This window comes from Anolis sagrei, chromosome 10 (assembly GCF_037176765.1).
Source record: "Anolis sagrei isolate rAnoSag1 chromosome 10, rAnoSag1.mat, whole genome shotgun sequence".
In the NCBI taxonomy this organism is placed as follows: Eukaryota; Metazoa; Chordata; class Lepidosauria; order Squamata; family Dactyloidae; genus Anolis; species Anolis sagrei.
Genome location: NC_090030.1, coordinates 26,582,321 through 26,603,988, shown reverse-complemented (window position 1 = coordinate 26,603,988; position 21,668 = coordinate 26,582,321). Strand labels below are relative to the sequence as shown.

Here is a 21,668-nt window from a genome sequence, read left to right as displayed (position 1 = left end):
CCTCGCGAGGCGCTTTACGCGAGAGTGGGTCGCGCAATGCTGCTCCTCCCTTAGCAGGCTCATGCTGCCCATCGGGCCCGATGAGCAGTGTGAGCCAGCCAAAGGCAGCTGCTCCGTGCGGCCTACTCTCGCGTAAAGCACCTCACGAGGTGCTTTACGCAAGAGTAGGCCACACGGTGCTGCTCCTCCCTTGGTAGGCTCACGCTATCTGTCAGGCCCGATGGACAGCGTGAGCCGGCCAAGGGAGGCTGCCCTGGCGCTCTATGCAGTCATGTCGGCCACATGACCTTGGAGGTGTCTATGGACAACGCCGGCTCTTTGACTTAGAAATACAGATGAGCACCACACCCCAGAGTCGGACACGACTGGACTTCATGTCAGAGGAAAACCTTTAACTAGGAAAATTGTGGAAGATCCAGGGTGGGAGAAAGAACTCTTGTCTGTTGGAGGTAGGTATGAATGTTTCACTTGGCCACCTTGATTGCCATTTCATACCCTGACAGTTTTTAGGAAGAATCCTTTGTTGAGAGGGGATTAGTTGGCCCTGATTGTTTCTTGTGTGGAGTTCCCCTGTGTTTGAGTGTTGTTTTTTATTTACAGTTATAATTTTAGAGTTTTTTTTAATACTGGTAGCCAGATTTTGTTCAGACTAGAAATAAGAATTTCCCATCAGGCATGTAGCCGGGGGGGGGGGGGGGGGGGGCTTCAGCCCCCCCCCCCCAAAATTCTTATGGTGGTTCGTGAAAAGGCCTTACTGGTGCATTATTTAAACTGTTATGTTATTCATATCATGATCTGATCACCATACTCAATATATCCCATATGCATGGGGGTATTGGGGTAATGATACAAAAGGTTTGCTAGACTAGACCCTCTGTCACTCAGACTCAGCCCCCCCCAAACTCAGCCCCCCCGAAACCCCCCCTGAAAAAAATTCAGCCCCCCCCCCCCCCAGAAACGAAATCCTGGCTACGGGCCTGTTTCCCATTCTCTGCTCCTAGAATTACTGCCTAAAGAGGACTAGAAAGAACCCCCTCTAAGGGCCCTTCCACAAAACCAAACTAAGATATGCGCAATGTGCATAGGATTTTTTAAATTAATTTTTTTAAAAAAACCTATAGTCTGGCCATCCAACGGTCTGAGGGACAGTGTAGTGGCCCCCGGTTTAAAAAGTTTGAGGACCCCTGTTCTAGATGGTTCATAAGGGGAGATGCGTTTGGACAGGTAAGTTGGGGCAGAACCGTTTTGGGCTTTATAGCCAGCACTTTGAATTGGGCCCGGTAGCAAACTGGCAGCCAATGGAGCTGGCACAACAGCAGAGTTGTATGCTCCCTGAGTGCCGTTCCTGTTAGCAATCTGGCTGCCATCCGTTGGACCAATTGAAACTTCCGAACAGTCTTCAAAGGCAACCCCATGTAGAGTGCATTGCAGTAGTCTATACAGGATGTAACCAGAGCATGGACTACCATGGCCAAGTCAGACTTCCCAAGGTACGGGCGCCACTGGCGCGCAAGTTTTAACTGTCCAAATGCTCCCCTGGTCACCGCCGAGACCTGGGGTTCCAGGCTCAGCGATGAATCCAGGATCACTCCCAAGCTGCGAACCTGCGTCTTCAGGGGGAGTGTGACCCCGTCCAACACAAGCTGTAACCCTATGCCCTGTTCAGCCTTGCGACTGTTTAGGCTCTTTTGAGGATGAAAATTCATGAATATTTTTTCAAAAGATAAGTTTTCGAAATGTACCTTAAAAAAAAAGGATATGTGTTTCACCAGAGACAGGGAGTGATCACAGAGAAGGCCACCTCTCTCGTTCCCACCAACCGCTCTTGAGACAGAGGTGGGACTGAGAGCAGGGCCTCTTCCACTGACAGTGTGTGAAGTGGTCTATATAGGGCAGTGGTTTCCAACCTGTAGTCTGTAGAGCACCGGTCATTCCCAAGGACTAAAATATGGTTTGTGGCCTCATCATTACTACACCGTTACATCAAGAACAACTGGTATTGCAAAACCCGAGATAACAGGGATGTCGGGAGGGGAGAGGTTGACTTTCCATGAAAGGCACAATCACAAGCCTCCTGACTGCTGCTTTGAAAAGTGGAGTGCCGCAGGGTTCCGTCCTGGGCCTGGTCTTGTTCAACATCTTCATTAATGACTTAGATGAAGGACTAGAAGGCAGGATCATCAAGTTTGCAGATGACACCAAATTGGGAGGGATAGCAAATACTCCAGAGGACAGGAGCAGGATTCAAAACGATCTTGACCGATTAGAGAAATGGGCCAAACAGGGGCGGCTCGTCCATTACGCAAAGTAAGCGGTCGCAGAACACTTTTTTTTGCCAGGGGAGCAGAGGCACCTCTGTAAATGCCCCTCGACCGCCACTTGAGGAGCGCCCCCTCAGCTCACAACAGCCCTAGCAGGGGAGCTTCGGCTTCCTTGCCTCGCTGCCAGCTGATCCTCTTGCCGAAGGGGCCGGGCCCTTGAGCCTCGCCTAGCCCTTGACATATGCGAGTTGTAGTTACTGGTATGTATAGTTCACCTACAATCAAAGAGCATTCTGAACTCCACCAATGATGGAATTGAACCAAATATGGCACACAGAACTCCCACAACGAATTATTGGTTGTGGGTGTGTGTGTGTGTGTGTGTGCCAAAATACTGTTTGCTTACCATTGAAAATTACCTAGGGCTGCCTCTGGGGCCAAAACTAACAAAATGAAGTTCAACAGGGACAAATGCAAGAGACTCCACTTAGGCAGAAAAAAACGAAATGCAAAGATACAGAATGGGGGACTATGCCTGACTCGAGAGCAGTACGTGTGAAAAAGATCTTGGAGTCCTCATGGACAACAAGTCAAACATGAGCCAACAATGTGATGTGCCGGCAAAAAAAGCCAATGGGATTTTGGCCTGCATCAATAGGAGCATAGTGTCTAGATCTAGGGAAGTAGAGCAACTGCTTTGGGAGAGGGTGGTCGGGCATCCGGATAACGTGGCCAGTCCAATGGAGTTGATGACGGAGGACCATCGCTTCAATGCTGGTGGTCTTTCCTTCTTCCAGCACGCTGATGTTTGTCCGCTTGTCTTCCCAAGAAATTTGCAGGATTTTCCAGAGGCAGCGCTGATGGAATCGTTCCAGGAGTTGCATGTGACATCTGTAGGCAGCCCACGTCTCGCAGGCGCATAGCAGGGTTGGGAGGACAATAGCTTTATAAACAAGCACCTTGGTATCCCTACGAATGTCCTCAAACACTCTCTGCTTCATTCGGAAAAATGCTGCACTCGCAGAGCTCAGGCGGTATTGTATTTCGGCGTCGATGTTGACTTTGGTGGAGAGGTGGCTGCCAAGGGAGCGGAAATGGTCAACATTTTTTAATGTTACACCATTAAGCTGCATCGCTGGCTTTGGAGAGGGATTGACTGGTGACTGCTGGAAGAGCACTTTGGTTTTCTCGATGTTCAATGACAGGCCGAGCTTCTCGTATGCTTCTGCGAAGGTGTTTAGAGTGACTTGTAGATCGTCTTCTGAATGCGCACAGACGACATTGTCATCAGCATACTGGAGTTCTATAACAGATGTTGTAACCTTGGTTTTGGCTTCCCAGCTTGCCATCTGTCTGATAGATGATTTCCGCTCCGCTGGGAAGCTTCCCATCAACAAGGTGAAATATCATAGTAGTCTTACTACTGCCTCCTTGAAACTAATTGGCATTATGCCGGGTCAAGGAGGAGATATACCAAGAAAATCCCCTCTTGAAGCTCTTTGAAGAAGATGTGATGGAGTTACATGATTAGTTCTGATAAACAATTTAAATGAAGGTACTAGATTATGTTGTGTCTTGCAGGATTGCTGGTGGTGTTGACTCTCTTTGTCTGTGAATTAGATCATTACGTTGGATGCTGAAAATGTCTCTTTGCATCTGAATGTGGTCGGAAATTTGCTGATGATGTTCATTTCTAATATAGGAAGGGGCAGGTGCCAAAAAGCAGACACTCAACGTGTTTCTATATCAAGATCGTATTGATTGTACATTCCCTGCTTTATGTTGTGCAGTATAAGCTTGGAGGTGGGACGGTGAAGGAAGTGTGTTGGTTCAGCTGTCAAAACCAAATCTATGTTTTCTCCTCCTGCTTCTCTCCATAATAAAAGTTGTCTACATCAGACCTACCTGTGGACCGTATCTCGCCCACATCATAGTATGACCAAGATGCCTTTTCCTAACCTCTAGGCCAGCGTTTCGGGACCGGGGGGGGGGGGTGTCAGAAGGTCACCAAAGACCATCAGAAAACATAGTATTTTCTGTTGATCATGGGGGTTCTGTGTGGGAAATTTGGCCCAATTCCATTATCAGTGGGGTTCAGAATGCTCTTTGACTGTAAGTGAACTATAAATCCCAGCAACTACTACTCCCAAATGTCAAGTCTATGTTTCCTAAACTCCACCAGTGTTCACACTTGGGCATATTGAGCATTTGTGCCAAGTTTGGTCCAGATCCATCATTGTTTGAGTCCACAGTGCTCTCTGGATGTAGGTGAACTACAACTCCCAAACTCAAGGTCAATGCCCACCAAACCTTTCCAGTATTTGCTGTTGGTCATGGGAGTTCTGTGTGGGAAGTTTGGCCCAATTCCATTATTAGAGGGGTTCAGAATGCTATTTGATTGTAAGTGAACTATAAATCCCAGCAACTACTACTCCCAAATGTCAAGGTCTATTTTCCCCAAACTCACCCGGTGTTCACACTTGGGCATATTGAGCATTTGTGCCAAGTTTGGTCCAGATCCATCATTGTTTGAGTCCACAGTGCTCTCTGGATGTAGGTGAACTACAACTCCCAAACTCAAGGTCAGTGCCCACCAAACCTTTTCAGTATTTGCTGTTGGTCATGGGAGTTCTACATGGGAAGTTTGTCCCAATTCCATTATTAGAGGGGTTCAGAATGCTCTTTGATTGTAGGTGAACTATAAATCCCAGCAACTACTACTCCCAAATGCCAAATCTGTGCTCCCCAAACTCACCCAGTGTTCACACTTGGGCATATTGAGGATTTGTGGTCCAGATCCATCATTGTTTGAGTCCACAGTGCTCTCTGGATGTAGGTGAACTACAACTCCCAAACTCAAGGTCAGTGCCCACCAAACCCTTCCAGTATTTACTGTTGGTCATGGGAGTTCTGCATGGGAAGTTTGGTCCAATTCCATTATTAGTGGGGTTCAGAATGCTCTTTGATTGTAAGTGAACTATAAATCCCAGCACCTACAACTCCCAAATGTCAAGGTCTATTTTCTCCAAACTCCACTAGTATTCACACTTGTGCATATTGAGCATTTGTGGTCCAGATCCATCATTGTTTGAGTCCACAGTGCTCTCTGGATGTAGGTGAACTACAACTCCCAAACTCAAGGTCAGTGCCCACCAAACCCTTCCAGTATTTGCTGTTGGTCATGGGAGTTCTGTGTGGGAAGTTTGGTCCAATTCCATTATTAGAGGGGTTCAGAATGCTCTTTGATTGTAGGTGAACTATAAATCCCAGCAACTACTACTCCCAAATGCCAAATCTGTGTTCCCCAAACTCACCCAGTGTTCACACTTGGGCATATTGAGCATTTGTGGTCCAGATCCATCATTGTTTGAGTCCACAGTGCTCTCTGGAGGTAGGTGAACTACAACTTCCAAACTCAAGGTCAGTGCCCACCAAACCCTTCTAGTATTCTAATATTCCTATGGATGATTGTGGGAAGGATAACAGTGCTTTCCTCTCTTTGTTCTCTCTCTCTCTACATCTATAGGCATTTTTCCCAGGCAACCTCCACCTTGTGATGGTTCTCCGTCCCACTGGATTTTTCCAACGTACTTTCACCGATATTGGATTTCGGTTTAGCCAAGAAGACTTCCTTCTCAAGCTTCCGGTATGACAACCTCTTACATTTAATTACTGTATATACTCGAGTATAAGCCGACCCGAATAGAAGCCGAGCCTCCAAATTTTACCACAAAAAATTGGAAAAAATTATTTATTTATCAGTATCAACCAGAAAAATTGTATTACATTTTTAATAAAATTTTCACAAAGAAAAAAACAGAGTTTGCAAGCTTGGTAGTTCATTAAATGTCCTTTGACCAGTATCTGGCCACTTGGAGTGCCTCTGCTGTTGCCGCAAGAAGGTCCTCCATTGTGCATGTGGCAGGGCTCAGGTTGCATTGCAGCAGGTGGTCAGTGGTTTGCTCTTCTCCACACTCGCATGTCGTGGATTCCACTTTGTGGCCCCATTTCTTGAGGTTGGCTCCATCTCGTGGTTCCAGAGCGCAGTCTATTCAGCGCCTTCCAAGTCGCCCAGTTTTCTGTGTGCCCAGTGGGGAGTCTCTCATTTGGTATCAGCCATGGATTGAGCCTGCCACTTTTGGACTCTTGCTTGCTGAGGTGTTCCAGCGAGTGTCTCTGTAGATCTTAGAAAACTATTGATTTAAGTCGTTGACCGGCTGGCTGATACCCAAACAGGGGATGAGCTGGAGATGTCACTGCCTTGATCCTTTCACTGTTGGCTGCTACTTCCCGGCGGATGTCAGGTAGTGCAATACCGGTTAAGCAGTGTAATTTCTCCAGTGGTGTAGGGCGCAGACACCCCGTGATAATGCGGCATGTCTCATTAAGAGCCACATTTACTATTTTAGCGTGGTGAGATGTGTTCCACACTGGGCATGCATACGCAGCAGCGGAGTAGCAAAGCGCAAGGGCAGATGTCTTCACTGTGTCTGGTTGTGATCCCCAGGTTGTGCCAGTCAGCTTTCGTATGATATTGTTTCTAGCACCCACTTTTTGCTTGATATCCAGGCAGTGCTTCTTGTAGGTAAGAGCACGGTCCAGAGTGACTCCCAGGTATTTTGGTGTGCTGCAATGCTCCAGTGGGATTCCTTCCCAGGTGATCTTCAGAGCTCGGGATGCTTGTCTGTTCTTAAGGTGAAAGGCACATGTCTGTGTTTTAGATGAGTTGGGTATCAGCTGGTTTTCCCTGTAGTAGGCAGTAAGGGCACCTAGAGCTTCGGAGAGCTTCTGTTCTACCATCTCAAAGCTCCCTGCTTGAGCAGTAATGGCACGATCATCAGCATAGATGAAACTCTCTGTCCCTTCTATCAGTGGCTGGTCATTTGTGGAGACGTTGAACATGGATGGAGCAAGCATGCTCCCCTGAGGCAGGCCGTTCTTCTGCAGAATCAGGTTTCTAGCTCTCTGGTTACTGAATGTCTTTTTCTTTCTCTCCAGGTTGTAATGCTGAGTTCAGTCAGCGACTTACTAACATACATCGATGAGAAGCAGCTGACGCCCGAATTTGGTGGCACTTTGGAGTACTGCCATACGAGATGGGTGATCTTCAGAACAGTATGTCCTTTCCCCCATATGCCATTCACATTCTCGACAACTCTGTCTGCTTCATTCTAGACCAAGACAGAATGACAAGATTGCCATCTGGCACATCATTCAAGGGTTGGTTGTAGAAGAAGGCTCATTGCATTTAGGATTGTCTTGCTGTAGCAGAGAAAACAGTGGTATCTGATATTTATGGATAGTGAGTCCTGTATCTACAACATTGAATGGAAGCAGTTTGATGCCACTTAAACTGCCATGGTTCAATGATATGGAATTTATAGTTTGGTGGGGCACTCTTTGGCAGAGAAGGCGTGCCAAACTACAACTTTCGTAATAATAATAATAATAATAATAATAATAATAATACTCTTCTCGCTTCCTCCATTCCCTTCGACCCTTTCGTCCTTCCCTCTCTTTTGAATTTTCTTCCTCCATACCTCCCTCTCTCTTTCTCTTTCCATCCTTCTCTTCCACCTTTTTTGCCTTTCCTTCCTTGCTTGCCTCTTTCCTCCTTCTCGCCCTCTTTCTCCTTCCTTCCTTCCTTCCTTCACCCTCCCTCTCTCCCTTACCTCCCTCTTTCTTCCTCCCTCCTTTCCTTTCCGTCCTTTTGTCCTTTCTTCCTTCCCTCTCTCCCTCCCTTCCTTCCTTCCTTCCTTCCTTCCTTCCTTCCTTCTCTCTTTCCTCCCTCCCTCTTTCTCTCTTCCTCCATTCCCTTCCACCCTTTCATCTTTTCCTCACTTTTGTATTTCCTTCCTCCTTACCACTCTCTCTTTCTCCTTCCATCCGTCCCTTCCACCTTTTTTTACTTTCCTGCCTTGCTTTCCTCTTTCCTCCTTCTCTCCCTCTTTCTCTTTCCTTCCTTCCTTCCCTTTGTCTTTCCTTTCTTCTCTCTTCCCTTCTTCCCTTCCTTCATCCTTGCCTTCCTTCCCTTCCCCTCTTTCATCCTTCCTTCCCTTTTGTCTTCCCTCTTTCGTCCCTCCTTCCCCCTCTCCCTTTCTCCTTCCATCCTTCCCTTCTTCCCTTCTGCCTTTCCTTCCTTCCTTCCATCTTTTCCTTTCTTCTCTCTTTCCTTTCTTCTTCCCTTCCATCCTTGCCTTCCTTGCCTTTTTTCCCTTCCCCTTTTTCATCCTTCCCTTTTGTCTTTCCTTCCCTCTTTCATCCCTCCTTCCCTCTCTCCCTCTTTCTCCTTCCATCCTTCCCTTCCTCCCTTCTGCCTTTCCTCCCTTCCTCCCTCCCTCCCTCCCTTCCTTCCTTCCATCTTTCCTTTCTTCTCTCTTTCCTTTCTTCTTCCTTCATCCTTGCCTTGCCTTGCCTTGCCTTGCCTTGCCTTGCCTTGCCTTGCCTTGCCTTGCCTTGCCTTGCCTTGCCTTGCCTTGCCTTGCCTTGCCTTGCCTTGCCTTGCCTTGCCTTCCCTTCCCTTCCCTTCCCTTCCCTTCCCTTCCCTTCCCTTCTTTCATCCTTCCTTCCCTTTTGTCTTTCCTTCCCTCTCTCCCTCTTTCTCCTTCTATCTTTCCCTTCCTCCTTCCCTGACTTCCTTCCATCACTGGACAACCAGTCCTCCTAGCAGGAAGTGCTAGCATGCGATCCCCAAGTTAGAAAGTTTGCCCAGGCCTGGCTTAGGTGGACAGTGAGCTGGGCTGACGGTCGAGTGCTCACCCCAACCCAGGCTTCAAACTGCCAACCTTTTGATTGGTGTGATCTATTGCTGCTGGAGATTAACCAGATTTACATGACCAAATAGTTCCCAACCTTGAAGGAGCATTTGTTGTTGTTGTTCATTTGTTCAGTCATTTCCGACTCTTTGTGACTTCATGGACCAGACCACGCCAGAGCTCCCTGTCGGAAGTCACCACCCCCAGCTCCTTCCTGGCTTCACTATTGGGACTGACTTGTCCCTGCCACCAAAAAACGTATCTCAGATCTGCTTTCTGCAGTGCCGCCATCCTCTTACCAGAATCATAGAATCAAAGAGTTGGAAGAGACCTCATGGGCCATCCGGTCCAACCCCCTGCCAGGAAGCAGGAATGTTGCATTCAAATCTACCCTGACAGATGGCCATCCAGCCTCTGTTTAAAAGCTTCCAAAGAAGGAGCCTCCACCACACTCCAGGGCAGAGAGTTCCACTGCTGAACGGCTCTCACAGTCAGGAAGTTCTTCCTCATGTTCGGATGGAATCTCCTCTCTTGTAGTTTCAAGCCATTGTACCGCGTCCTAGTCTCCAGGGAAGCAGAAAACAAGCTTGCTTCCTCCTCCCTGTGGCTTCCTCTCACATATTTATATATGGCTATCATTATCTCCTCTCAGCGTTCTCTTCTTCAGCTCCTTAAGCCGCTCCTCATAGGGCTTGTTCTCCAGACCCTTGATCATTTTAGTCGCCCTCCTCTGGACACATTCCAGCTTGTCAATCTCTCTCTTGAATTGTGGTGCCCAGAATTGGACACAATATTCCAGGTGTGGTCTAACCAAAGCAGAATAGAGCATGGGGAGCATGACTTCCCTAGATCTAGACACTTCCTCCAAAAACCCAACATTTTATTTAACATTGCAATAAAAACTCAGTAAAAAATGGAAAGTGGCCCTGCATATGTAGTGATATTTAGTGATAGTGTAGATTGTAGAAGAAGACATTTTAGCTCATATTAATTGCATGACAAGTCAAGACTTGCTGCAATTCCATCTTCAATGCAGCCATGAAAGTTAGAGAAAAGCTTCCCGTTTTCAAGCTGGCAATCTATTTGTTCCTTCACTAACCTATAAACCAAGTTAATGGACAATCTGATTTTTTTTCTTCCTTTCCAGGCTATAGAAAGTTTTGCTTTAACGGTGAAAGAAATTGCCCAGATGCTCCAGTCATTTGGTATGGAGTTGGCGGAAACAGAGTTGCCGGACGACACCTATTCGATTGAGCGCATCCTGGCCCTGCGGACAGAGAAATACTACCAGCTGAAGGCAAGTTGCGGCAGATTCCTTAACCGATCCCAAGGTTATTTATTTGATCCTAGGATGCCTTACCTGATCCCAAGATAGGTTTGCCTTAACATCGTTCTTTCATATGATATTTTTTTCTAGCACCCACTTTTTGCTTGATAATCAGACAGTGCTTCTAGTAAGTCCAGGGTGACTCCCAAGTATTTTAGTGTGTTACAATGCTCCAGTGGGATTCCTTCCCAGGTAATCCTCGGAGCTCAATATACCTATCTTCTTAAGGTGAAAAGCACACGTCTGCATTTTAGATGCATTAGGGATCAGCTGGTTTTCCCTGTACTTACTTACTTAGGCGATCCCTCGTTGGACGAGTAAGATGGTCTTCCATTATGGATTTCCTTGTGGGTCCGTATGTGGCTGTGGAGCCCTATTCTTGCTCTGCATCTTCTTCCGCAGTGAGGACATTGGTTTCCAGGTGGAGGGCGGTCCCGGTTGGGGTTGGCTTGACGCGCCTTCCTCCTGGCACGTTTCACTCTTTCACCCTCCACTCGTGCCTCCTCAAATTCTGCAGCACTGCTGGTCACAGCTGTCCTCCAGCTGGAGCGCTCAAGGGCCAGGGCTTCCCAGTTCTCAGTGTCTATGCCAGAGTTTTTAAGGTTGGCTTTGAGCCCATCTTTAAATCTCTTTTCCTGTCCACCAACGTTCCGTTTTCCGTTCTTAAGTTCGGAGTAGAGCAACTGCTTTGGGAGACAGTGGTCAGGCATCCGGACAACGTGGCCGGCCCAGCGGAGTTGATGTTGGAGGACCATCGCTTCAATGCTGGTGGTCTTTGCTTCTTCCAGCACACTGACGTTTGTCCGCTTGTCTTCCCAGGAGATTTGCAGGATTTTCCGGAGGCAGTGCTGATGGAAACGTTCCAGGAGCTGCATGTGACGTCTGTAGACAGTCCACGTCTCACAGGCATAGAGCAGGGTTGGGAAGACAATAGCTTTATAGGCAAGCACCTTGGTCTCCCTACGGATGTCTCGGTCCTCAAACACTCTCTGCTTCATTCTGGAAAATGCTGCACTTGCAGAGCTCAGGCGGTGTTGTATTTCGGCGTCGATGTTGACTTTGGTGGAGAGGTGGCTGCCAAGGTAGCGGAAATGATCAACATTTTCTAATGTTACACCATTAAGCTGTATCACTGGCATTGGAGAGGGGTTGGCTGGTGCCTGCTGGAAAAGCACCTTGGTTTTTTCAATGTTCAATGACAGGCTGAGCTTCTCGTATGCTTCTGCAAAGGTGTTTAGAGTGGCTTGTAGATCTTCTTCTGAATGCGCACAGACGACATTGTCATCAGCATACTGGAGTTCTATAACAGATGTTGTTGTAACCTTGGTTTTGGCTTTCAGTCTGCTGAGGTTGAATAGCTTGCCATCTGTCCGATAGATTATTTCCACTCCGGTGGGAAGCTTCCCATCAACAAGGTGAAGTATCATAGCGATGAAGATGGAGAATAGAGTTGGGGCAATAACACATCCCTGTTTGACACCGGATTCCACTTTAAATGGGTCACTTTGGGAGCCACTGCTGTCCAAAACTGTTGCCATCATGTCATCATGGAGGAGCCGCAGGATGTTCACAAATTTGCTTGGGCACCCGATTTTGTGGAGGATGTTCCAGAGAGCGCTGCGATTCACTGTGTCGAATGCCTTTGCAAGGTCGATGAATGCCATGTACAGAGGTTGGTTTTGTTCCCTGCATTTTTCTTGGAGCTGTTGTGCAGTGAAGATCATGTCTACGGTTCCTCTGGAGGGGTGGAAGCCGTTCTGGGATTCTGGGAGGGTGTCTTCTGAGAGGGGCAGAAGGCGGTTTGCAAGGATTCTTGCGAGGATTTTCCCAGCGGAGGTTAGAAGGGTGGACAAAGAAGGCCGAAGAAATCCAACACATCTGGTGGACAAAGAAGGCCGAAGAAATCCAACACCTGGCAGATACTCATAATGCTCAGGGATTTTTCAAAGCCACAAAGGTAATCTACGGACTAAGAAACCATGGCATACAGCCTCTACGGTCATCAGATGGAACCAAACTCCTGAAGGACCAAAACTCAATTGCACTACGTTGGAAAGAACACTACCAAAGCCTCCTGAACCGCAGCTCCAATGTGGCCGAAGAGGTCCTCTCACAAATCCCACAACAACAAACCAGGGATGAGCTTGCAGCACTGCCTAGTTTGGAAGAAGTCAGCAATGCCATCAGCCAACAGAAGAATAACAAAGCCAGTGGACCAGATGGGATCCCTGCTGAAATCTTTAAAGAGGGAGGACCTGAGCTGACACACCAACTCCACCAGCTCATAGAAAAAGTGTGGGTGACCGAGAAAATCCCAGCAGATTTCAAGGACGCCACTATCATCACCCTCTTCAAAAAAGGGGAAAGAACAGACTGCGGAAACTATCGAGTTATCTGTTTCCCCTGTAATAGGTAGTAAGACTACCTATAGCAGTGGTTCTCAACCCTTCTAATGCCGTGACCCCTAAATAAAGTTCCTCATGTTGTGGTGACCCCCAACCACATTTTCATTGCTACTTCATAACGGTGATTTTGCTACTCTTATGAAGCATACTGGAAATATCTGATATGCAGTATGTATTTTCATTGTTATAAATTGGACATAGTTAAAGCATAGTGACTGATCACAAAAGAGTATGGACAATGGATGATGGGATTTGAAGTACCTTCAATTCACCTCTGAGTTCCACAGACCACTGAGACCCCCACAAATTATAGACCTGGAAGAAACTTAGCACAAAGAGCCCCAATGACCAACAGAAAATACTGGAGGGGGCTGGGAGGAATTGATAATGATTTACGGGAGATGTAGTTCACCTACGTATGGAGAGCGCTGTGAACACAAATGACATCTGGACCCAACTTGGCACAAATACTCAATATGCCCAAATTTGAACACTTTGTGACCCCCCGAAAATGGCCCAATGACCCCCCTGGGGGTCGCGACCCCCAGGTTGAGAACCGCTGACCTATAGCTTTGGAGAGCTTCTGTTCAAGCATTTCAAAGCTCCCTGCTTGAGTGGTGATGGCACAATCATCGGCATAGATGAGACGTTCTCTCCCTTCCGGCAATGGCTGGTCATTTGTGTATGCCAGCCTATAAAGCCCTAAACAGTTCTGGCCCAACTTACATGTCCGAACACATCTCCCCTTATGAACCATCTCAGACCTTAAGATCATCTGGGGAGGCCCTGCTCTCGTTACCGCCTTCGTCACAAGTACATTTGGCAGAGACAAGAGACAAAGCCTTCTCGGCGGTGGCCCCTCGGCTGTGGAACGCCCTCCCTATAGATATTAGATCGGCCACCTCCTTTTAATATTCCAGAAAAAAGTCAAGACGTAGCTTTTTGAACAAGCGTTTCCAAATGCAGCATAACTGACACAAGAAAATGGAACAACGACAATGAGACTGGACAACATTTTTAACAAAGTGACACTATGAATTTATATTTTATTGATATGTTTAATTTTTATTATATGTTATGTTTTTAATTGTATTTATGATATTGTAAGCATCGAATTTTACCCTGTTAACTGCCTTGAGTCGCCTATGGGCTGAGAAAGGCGGTATCCAAATACAGTAAATAAAATAAATAAATGAATAAATAAATAAATGTTGAACATTGATGGAGCAAGCATACTCCCCTGAGGCAGGCCGTTCTTCTGTTTTCACCATCTGCTTCTCTGACCCTGGAACTCAACAAAAAAGCTGACTGACACAACCTGGGGATCAAAACCAGATACAGTGAAGACATCTGCCCTTGCGCTGTGGCTCTTAATGAGACATGCCGCATTATCACAGGATGTTGTAATGAATCCCTTACCTCGGCAAGCTAGCTTAGGCCTAAGAGAGTGGGCCTGGCGAAGCCATGGCATCTATTTTGGAGAAGGGAGACAGGGAGACGCCATCTTAAGAGGGTGTGTTCTAGTCTAGGAGGGAAAATCGAAAGCTAGTATTGGTTAGGAAGATGGGGGCAGAGCTTAAGTGAACTGAAGGAAAAAAGTGACTTTTAAACTGAGGCTTGAGTTCCCAGTTTGCCAGTTGGGAGTTGGAGCTTGGAAAGGGTAGAGTGAAGACATTGGGTGTTAGCGAGAGCAGTTTGGGGTTTGAAGAAGAACTTTGGTTCAGTCTTTTGTTTAGTATTCAGGGTAGCTATAGAGAAGTATAGCTAGAATACTGTGTGGAGCAGAACCCCATTAGTGGTCTGTTCTTCTCCTAAGGAAGGCTAGTTGCGGTTTTTGGCTAGATTCCTAAGGGGGATTTTTGTGGGAGTTACTTTCAGAGATTCATTTTCTGAAGTAATTTTCTGTGTTGAAACTATAAGACTTGTAACCCAGAAGTTTTTAAGATCTTTTCTCAAACATAACCACAAGCTTTGTATACCAGAAAGTTTACTGTAACCATTAAGCTTTTGTACCTGAATATTTCAAGCCTGTTCAATAAATGCTCTTGTTATTTTTACCAACTTATACCAGCCTTAGTGTGAATACCGTTGTGGTCAAAGTATTATTCAAGTCAGCTTTTAACAGCCTCAAAGAAAACTATAGGTACACAGAGTATGTTACTGAACAATCAATCAATAATACCTCAGCCAGTTTATTAGTAATATGGTGGCAGCGGAAATCTTTTAAAGAATCATTTTAAGTCTCTCAGTTCCAGTGGTTCCCAGTTCCTCACTTTCAAATATTGAATTGGTTCAACAACCATACTCCCTCTATACTTTGGTGAGCTAGTCTGTAGTGGTGGTGTCATCGATATAATTTGGTGAAGCAGAGTTGGGATTATTTTATATATATTTCCCCGTAAAGAAATTTTTATTTAAAATCTACTCTCTCTTACTCGCTGCGTTGTTATAGATGTTTACATCCTACACCACTGGAGAAATTATACTGTTTAGCTGGTATTGCACCATCTGACATCCACTGGGAAGGAGCAACCAATAATGAAAGGACCAAGGCTGTGACATCCTTTGTTCAGATAGCCTATCCTTTGTTCAGATATCAGACAGCAAGGCAACACCTTAAATCAAGAAATAGCTTTCTAAGATCTACAGAGATATTCACAGGAACCCTGAGCAAGTGAGAGTTCAAAAGTGGCAGGCTAAAACTCAGAATCTCAATTGGTGGCTGAGACCAGATGAGAAACTCCCCCTGGGCACATGGTGACTTGGAAGACATGGTGACTTGGAAGGCATAGAACAGGCTGCACTCAGCACCACGAAATTCAAGGCTTTGTAATGGGGTTACAAAGTGGAGTCCATGACACGCAAATTGGAGGAGAGCAAAACTCAGGCCACCTATTACAATGCAGTCTGAGCCCTTCCACATGCACAATGGAGGACCTTCTTACAGTGACATAGAATCATAGAATCAAAGAGTTGGAAGAGACCTCATGGGCCATCCAGTCCAACCCCCTGCCAAGAAGCAGGAATATTGCATTCAAATCACCCCTGACAAATGGTCATCCAGGCTCTGCTTAAAAGCTTCCAAAGAAGGAGCCTCCATCACACTCTGGGGCAGAGAGTTCCACTGCTGCACGGCTCTCACAGTCAGGAAGTTCTTCCTCATGTTCAGATGGAATCTCCTCTCTTGTAGTTTGAAGCCATCGTTCCGCGTCCTAGTCTCCAAGGAAGCAGAAAACAAGCTTGCTCCCTCCTCCCTGTGGCTTCCTCTCACATATTTATACATGGCTATCATATCTCCTCTCAGCCTTCTCTTCTTCAGGCTAAACATGCCCAGTTCCCTAAGCCGCTCCTCATAGGGCTTGTTCTCCAGACCCTTGATCATTTTAGTCGCCCTCCTCTGGACACATTCCAGCTTGTCAATATCTCTCTTGAATTGTGGTGCCCAGAATTGGACACAATATTCCAGATGTGGTCTAACCAAAGCAGAATAGAGGGGTAGCATGACTTCCCTAGATCTAGACACTAGGCTCCTATTGATGCAGGCCAAAATCCCATTGGCTTTTTTTGCCGCCACATCACATTGTTGGCTCATGTTTAACTTGTTGTCCACGAGGACTCCAAGATCTTTTTCACACGTACTGCTCTCGAGCCAGGAGGCACTCCAAGTGGCTAGCTGCTGATCAAAGAAAATTTAGTATAATGCCAAGTTTTTGACTTTGTTGGTGGTTTTTCTATACATTATAACTGTATTCTCAATTCGCTTCTGACATGAGAAATAAAAAAGCATTGTTCTATGTTTGAAGTGACTTGAAAAATGAAAAACTAACAATGTTTTGGTGTTTTTTTTTTGCAGGAAGATATTACAACAGTCACCAAACAGGGGAATATGCTGTTGTGTAGTTTAGAAGAGTATGATACGGATGATGATGCCGATGTAGAGCAACCACAGGAGAGGTCTGGAGAGTGGCAAACGGTGAACAGGTGAGTAGATCATGTTCTGGCTGCCACCACTTGAGGGTGCATCTACACTGTAGAATTAATGCAGGTTGATCCCGCTTTAACTTCCATGGCTCAATGCTATGGAACCCTGGGGAGTTGGAGTTTGGTGAAGCACCAACACTCTTTGGTAGACAAGGCTAAAGACCTTGTTAGACCACAATTCCCATAAAAACAGAGGTGGTTGGAGGAAGATGTTGGAACACATGGGGTATTTTACTTGTTTTCATGCATGATTTGGGGGCAAATGCCAATCAAAATAGGGCCATATGTTAAACTATTCCTTAATAGGAGCCCGCGGTGTTGCAGTAGGTTAAACCGCTGAGCTGCTGAACTTGTTGACCGAAAGGTCGCAGGTATAAATCCGGGGAGTAGCATGAGCCCCCGCTGTTAGCCCCAGCCTCTGACAACCTAGCAGTTCGAAAATATGCAAATGTGGGGTCACCAAAGACCATCAGAAAACACATATTTCTGATCATCTTAGGAACCCTTTAGGTAGAGAAGGCTGAAAATCTCTCTGCCTGTCCTTGTCTTCCTTTTTGCTGTTGGTATACTACAACTCCCAGAATCCCCAAGAACTTCAACTCCCAAATGTCAAGGTCTATTTTCCTCAAACACCACCAGCCTTCACATTTGGGCATACTGAGTATTTGTGCCAAGTTTGGTCCAGATCCATCACTGTTTGAGTCCAGAGTGCTCTCTGGATGTGGGTGAACTACAACTCCCAACACCCACCAAACCCTTCCAGTATTTTCTGTTGGTCATGGGAGTTCTGTGTGCCAAGTTTGGTTCAATTCCATCATTGGTGGAGTTCAGAATGCTCTTTGATTGTAGGTTAACTATAAATCCCAGCAACTACAACTCCCAAATGATAATATCAATCCCCCCCAACCCTACCAGTATTCAACTTTGGGTGTATCTGGTATTTGTGCCAAATTTGGTCAAGTGAATAAAATATATATCCTGCATATTTCTGATCATCTTAGGAATCCTTTAGGTAGAGAAGGCTGAAGATGTCTCTGCCTGTCCTTATCTTCCTTGTTTCTGTTGGTAAACTACAACTCCCAGAATCCCCAGGAACTTCAACTCCCAAATATCAAGGTCTATTTTTCTCAAACGCCACCAGTGTTCACATTTGGGCATACTAAGTATTTGTGCTAGGTTTGGTCCAGATCCATCACTGTTTGAGTCCAGAGTGCTCTCTGGATGTGGGTGAACTACAACTCCCAAACTCCCAACACCCACCAAACCCTTCCAGTATTTTCTGTTGGTCATGGGAGTTCTGTGTGCCAAGTTTGCTTCAATTCCATCGTAGGTGGAGTTCAGAATGCTCTTTGATTGTATGTTAAGTATAAATCCCAGCAACTACAACTCCCAAATGATAATATCAATCCCCCCCAACCCTACCAGTATTCAAATTTGGGTGTATCTGGTATTTGTGCCAAATTTGGTCAAGTGAATAAAATATATATCCTGCATATTTCTGATCGTCTTAGGAATCCTTTAGGTAGAGAAGGCTGAAGATGTCTCAGCCTGTCCTTATCTTCCTTGTTTCTGTTGGTAAACTACAACTCCCAGAATCCCCAGGAACTTCAACTCCCAAATGTCAAGGTCTATTTTCCTCAGACACCACCACTGTTCACATTTGGGCATACTGAGTATTTGTGCCAAGTTTGGTCCAGATCCATCACTGTTTGAGTCCAGAGTGCTCTCTGGATGTGGGTGAACTATAACTCCCAAACTCCCAATACCCACCAAACCCTTCCAGTATTTTCTGTTGGTCATGGGAGTTCTGTGTGCCAAGTTTGGTTCAATTCCATCATTGGTGGAGTTCAGAATGCTCTTTGATTGTAGGTTAACTATAAATCCCAGCAACTACAACTCCCAAATGATAATATCAATCCCCCCCAACCCTACCAGTATTCAACTTTGGGTGTATCTGGTATTTGTGCCAAATTTGGTCAAGTGAATAAAATATATATCCTGCATATTTCTGATCATCTTAGGAATCCTTTAGGTAGAGAAGGCTGAAGATGTCTCTGCCTGTCCTTATCTTCCCTGTTTCTGTTGGTAAACTACAACTCCCAGAATCCCCAGGAACTTCAACTCCCAAATATCAAGGTCTATTTTTCTCAAACGCCACCAGTGTTCACATTTGGGCATACTAAGTATTTGTGCTAGGTTTGGTCCAGATCCATCACTGTTTGAGTCCAGAGTGCTCTCTGGATGTGGGTGAACTACAACTCCCAAACTCCCAACACCCACCAAACCCTTCCAGTATTTTCTGTTGGTCATGGGAGTTCTGTGTGCCAAGTTTGCTTCAATTCCATCGTAGGTGGAGTTCAGAATGCTCTTTGATTGTATGTTAAGTATAAATCCCAGCAACTACAACTCCCAAATGATAATATCAATCCCCCCCCAACCCTACCAGTATTCAAATTTGGGTGTATCTGGTATTTGTGCCAAATTTGGTCAAGTGAATAAAATATATATCCTGCATATTTCTGATCATCTTAGGAATCCTTTAGGTAGAGAAGGCTGAAGATGTCTCTGCCTGTCCTTATCTTCCTTGTTGCTGTTGGTAAACTACAACTCCCAGAATCCCCAGGAACTTCAACTCCCAAATGTCAAGGTCTATTTTCCTCAAACACCACCACTGTTCACATTTGGGCACACTGAGTATTTGTGCCAAGTTTGGTCCAGATCCATCACTGTTTGAGTCCAGAGTTCTCTCTGGATGTGGGTGAACTACAACTCCCAAACTCCCAACACCCACCAAACCCTTCCAGTATTTTCTGTTGGTCATGGGAGTTCTGTGTGCCAAGTTTGCTTCAATTCCATCGTAGGTGGAGTTCAGAATGCTCTTTGATTGTATGTTAAGTATAAATCCCAGCAACTACAACTCCCAAATGATAATATCAACCCCCCCCAACCCTACTGTTAGAGACCCTAGATTTGGGTCTTTTTAGGTCCAGTAGCGGGAGCATGGAAAGATGGAGACAGTCCCAATGAAAGATAAAAAAACCCAAAGATTTTATTTTAGTTTCTTCATGAAGAAGACGGACAGCCGATAGCATACGCAGATGCTATCCTCCAAGTGACTGCCGTGCCGTCCCTTGAAAATCTGCAAACTTTATATAGCATTTTACAAACAGAGAGCTCAGGGAAAACACCTTTTATGAATAATAATTCTGACCTTTTTGTTGGTAAGTACCTTTTGTACATGCGGCCTCCGCTTCAAAAACAACATTCTTAACCTTTTAACAGAAAACCGCAACTCCTTCCTGTCTATATTTCCTGCGCTGTGTTCCGTTACGAAGCTCAGCTTTTGCTCTTTTTAAGTCAGAGAAAGGGTATATCTTTCTTCTGCTGATTTTGTTAGCTTTTCACCCAAAAGCCCCTTACTTAGTATTTGCAAATTTTACTCAAAGACCCTTTCACTACCAATATTCAAATTTGGGTGTATCTGGTATTTGTGCCAAATTTGGTCCAGTGAATGAAAATACATCCTGGATACATATATATTAGGGCTGGGCGGTTTCATTCGTTAATTTCGTAATTCGTTATTAATTCGGGTTTTTTTTTTATAACGAAGCGATATTGAACCATTCAGGAGCAACTAAAAATTGAAACGAATTTTTCAATTCATTTCGTAATTGTTTCGAAATCGTTTCGAAATCGTTTCGAAATCGTTTCGTTATTATTTCCGCATGTCTGGTGCAAGTTTTATAGTTGTTGTTTGTTTTATCAGTAAAAAAATATATAATTATCACACCAACAGTCAACAACAGAGGGAGAGGGAAGCTTCAGAAGTTCCCCCTGTCCCATTTGGAGGGTTTTTTAGCGTATTGCGCGGTCGCGTCCGCCATTAACGAATCGATTCGTAATTGTTTCGTAATTGTTTTGTAATTGTTTTGTAATTTCCGAAATTTCGTAAATTTCGAACTTTTTTAAAGAAAAATTTCGGAATTCTTTTAAAAATCGAAACGCAAAACCCCCCTAAAAACGAATCGAGTTTAGAAACAATTTTTTCCATGGTTGCCCAGCCCTAATTATATTACGATTCATAACAGTAGAAAAATTACAGTTATGAAGTAGCAATCAAAATAATGTTGTGGTTGGGGGTCACCACAACATGAGAAACTGTACCAAGGGGTCGCGGCATTAGGAAGGTTGAGAACCACTGGTGTAGTAGTAGTAATTTGGTAAATCTACATGGAAATGAGATCAAGAGCATTGAAAAGGCCTCTAAATTTTCTCTGTTTCTCATAAAACAGATTGCTGGCCCAGTTGCGTGAGATGGAAACTGCTTTTGATGGATTCTGGGAGAAAAACCAGCTGAAAATGGAACAATATTTGCAGCTCTGGAAATTCGAGCAGCATTTTGAAGAGGTCAGATTTTCCACCTTTCTAAAGGATGCTTTTGGTATTTTTTAAATTTCCTTTGTAATATTTGGTTGACTCAGACAGGAGCCTTAACAAAAGTATTTGCCTCGTATTATATTTCCTCCCCCCTTTCTCTCTTTCTTTAAATATTCTTCTCCTTTTAGCTCAGCAAAGCCATAGGATTTTTAATGGAGCAGCAAGGGGAACTGCCCGACACGGGGGATAATATCTCTCAAGTGAAACAGAGGCTCTCAGACCTGGAGAACATCAATAAAACAGCACAGGTGAGACAATCTTTCAGAATAGACATCTCATTACAACAAGAAAAGGGAATCTTGGGGACTGTATTTCTCCCAGGAACAGGACAACAGGATGGATTGTATCCAAATGAATGAATAAAGAATGAATCCCTTAGGTTCTTGTGGGTTTTTTCGGGCTATATGGCCATGTTCTAGAGAGGCATTTTCTCCTGACGTTTCGCCTGCATCTATGGCAAGCATCCTCAGAGGTAGTGAGGTCTGTTGGAATTAGGAAAATG

General features: G+C 45.2%; 1 protein-coding gene across 3 annotated transcripts in view; it reads left to right on the top strand.

The window, feature by feature from the left end:
• The window catches only part of MCF2 (MCF.2 cell line derived transforming sequence), a 124,357-nt gene that overhangs the window by 57,003 nt on the left and 45,686 nt on the right, over positions 1 to 21,668 (top strand). For all 3 annotated transcript variants that reach the window (XM_067471657.1, XM_067471659.1, XM_067471658.1), the window contains 6 exons: positions 5,788 to 5,907; positions 7,260 to 7,376; positions 10,164 to 10,313; positions 16,602 to 16,729; positions 21,022 to 21,136; positions 21,295 to 21,414. In XM_067471657.1, coding sequence (XP_067327758.1) covers positions 5,788 to 5,907; positions 7,260 to 7,376; positions 10,164 to 10,313; positions 16,602 to 16,729; positions 21,022 to 21,136; positions 21,295 to 21,414 — 750 coding nt within the window. The remainder of the gene's footprint in view (positions 1 to 5,787; positions 5,908 to 7,259; positions 7,377 to 10,163; positions 10,314 to 16,601; positions 16,730 to 21,021; positions 21,137 to 21,294; positions 21,415 to 21,668) is intronic.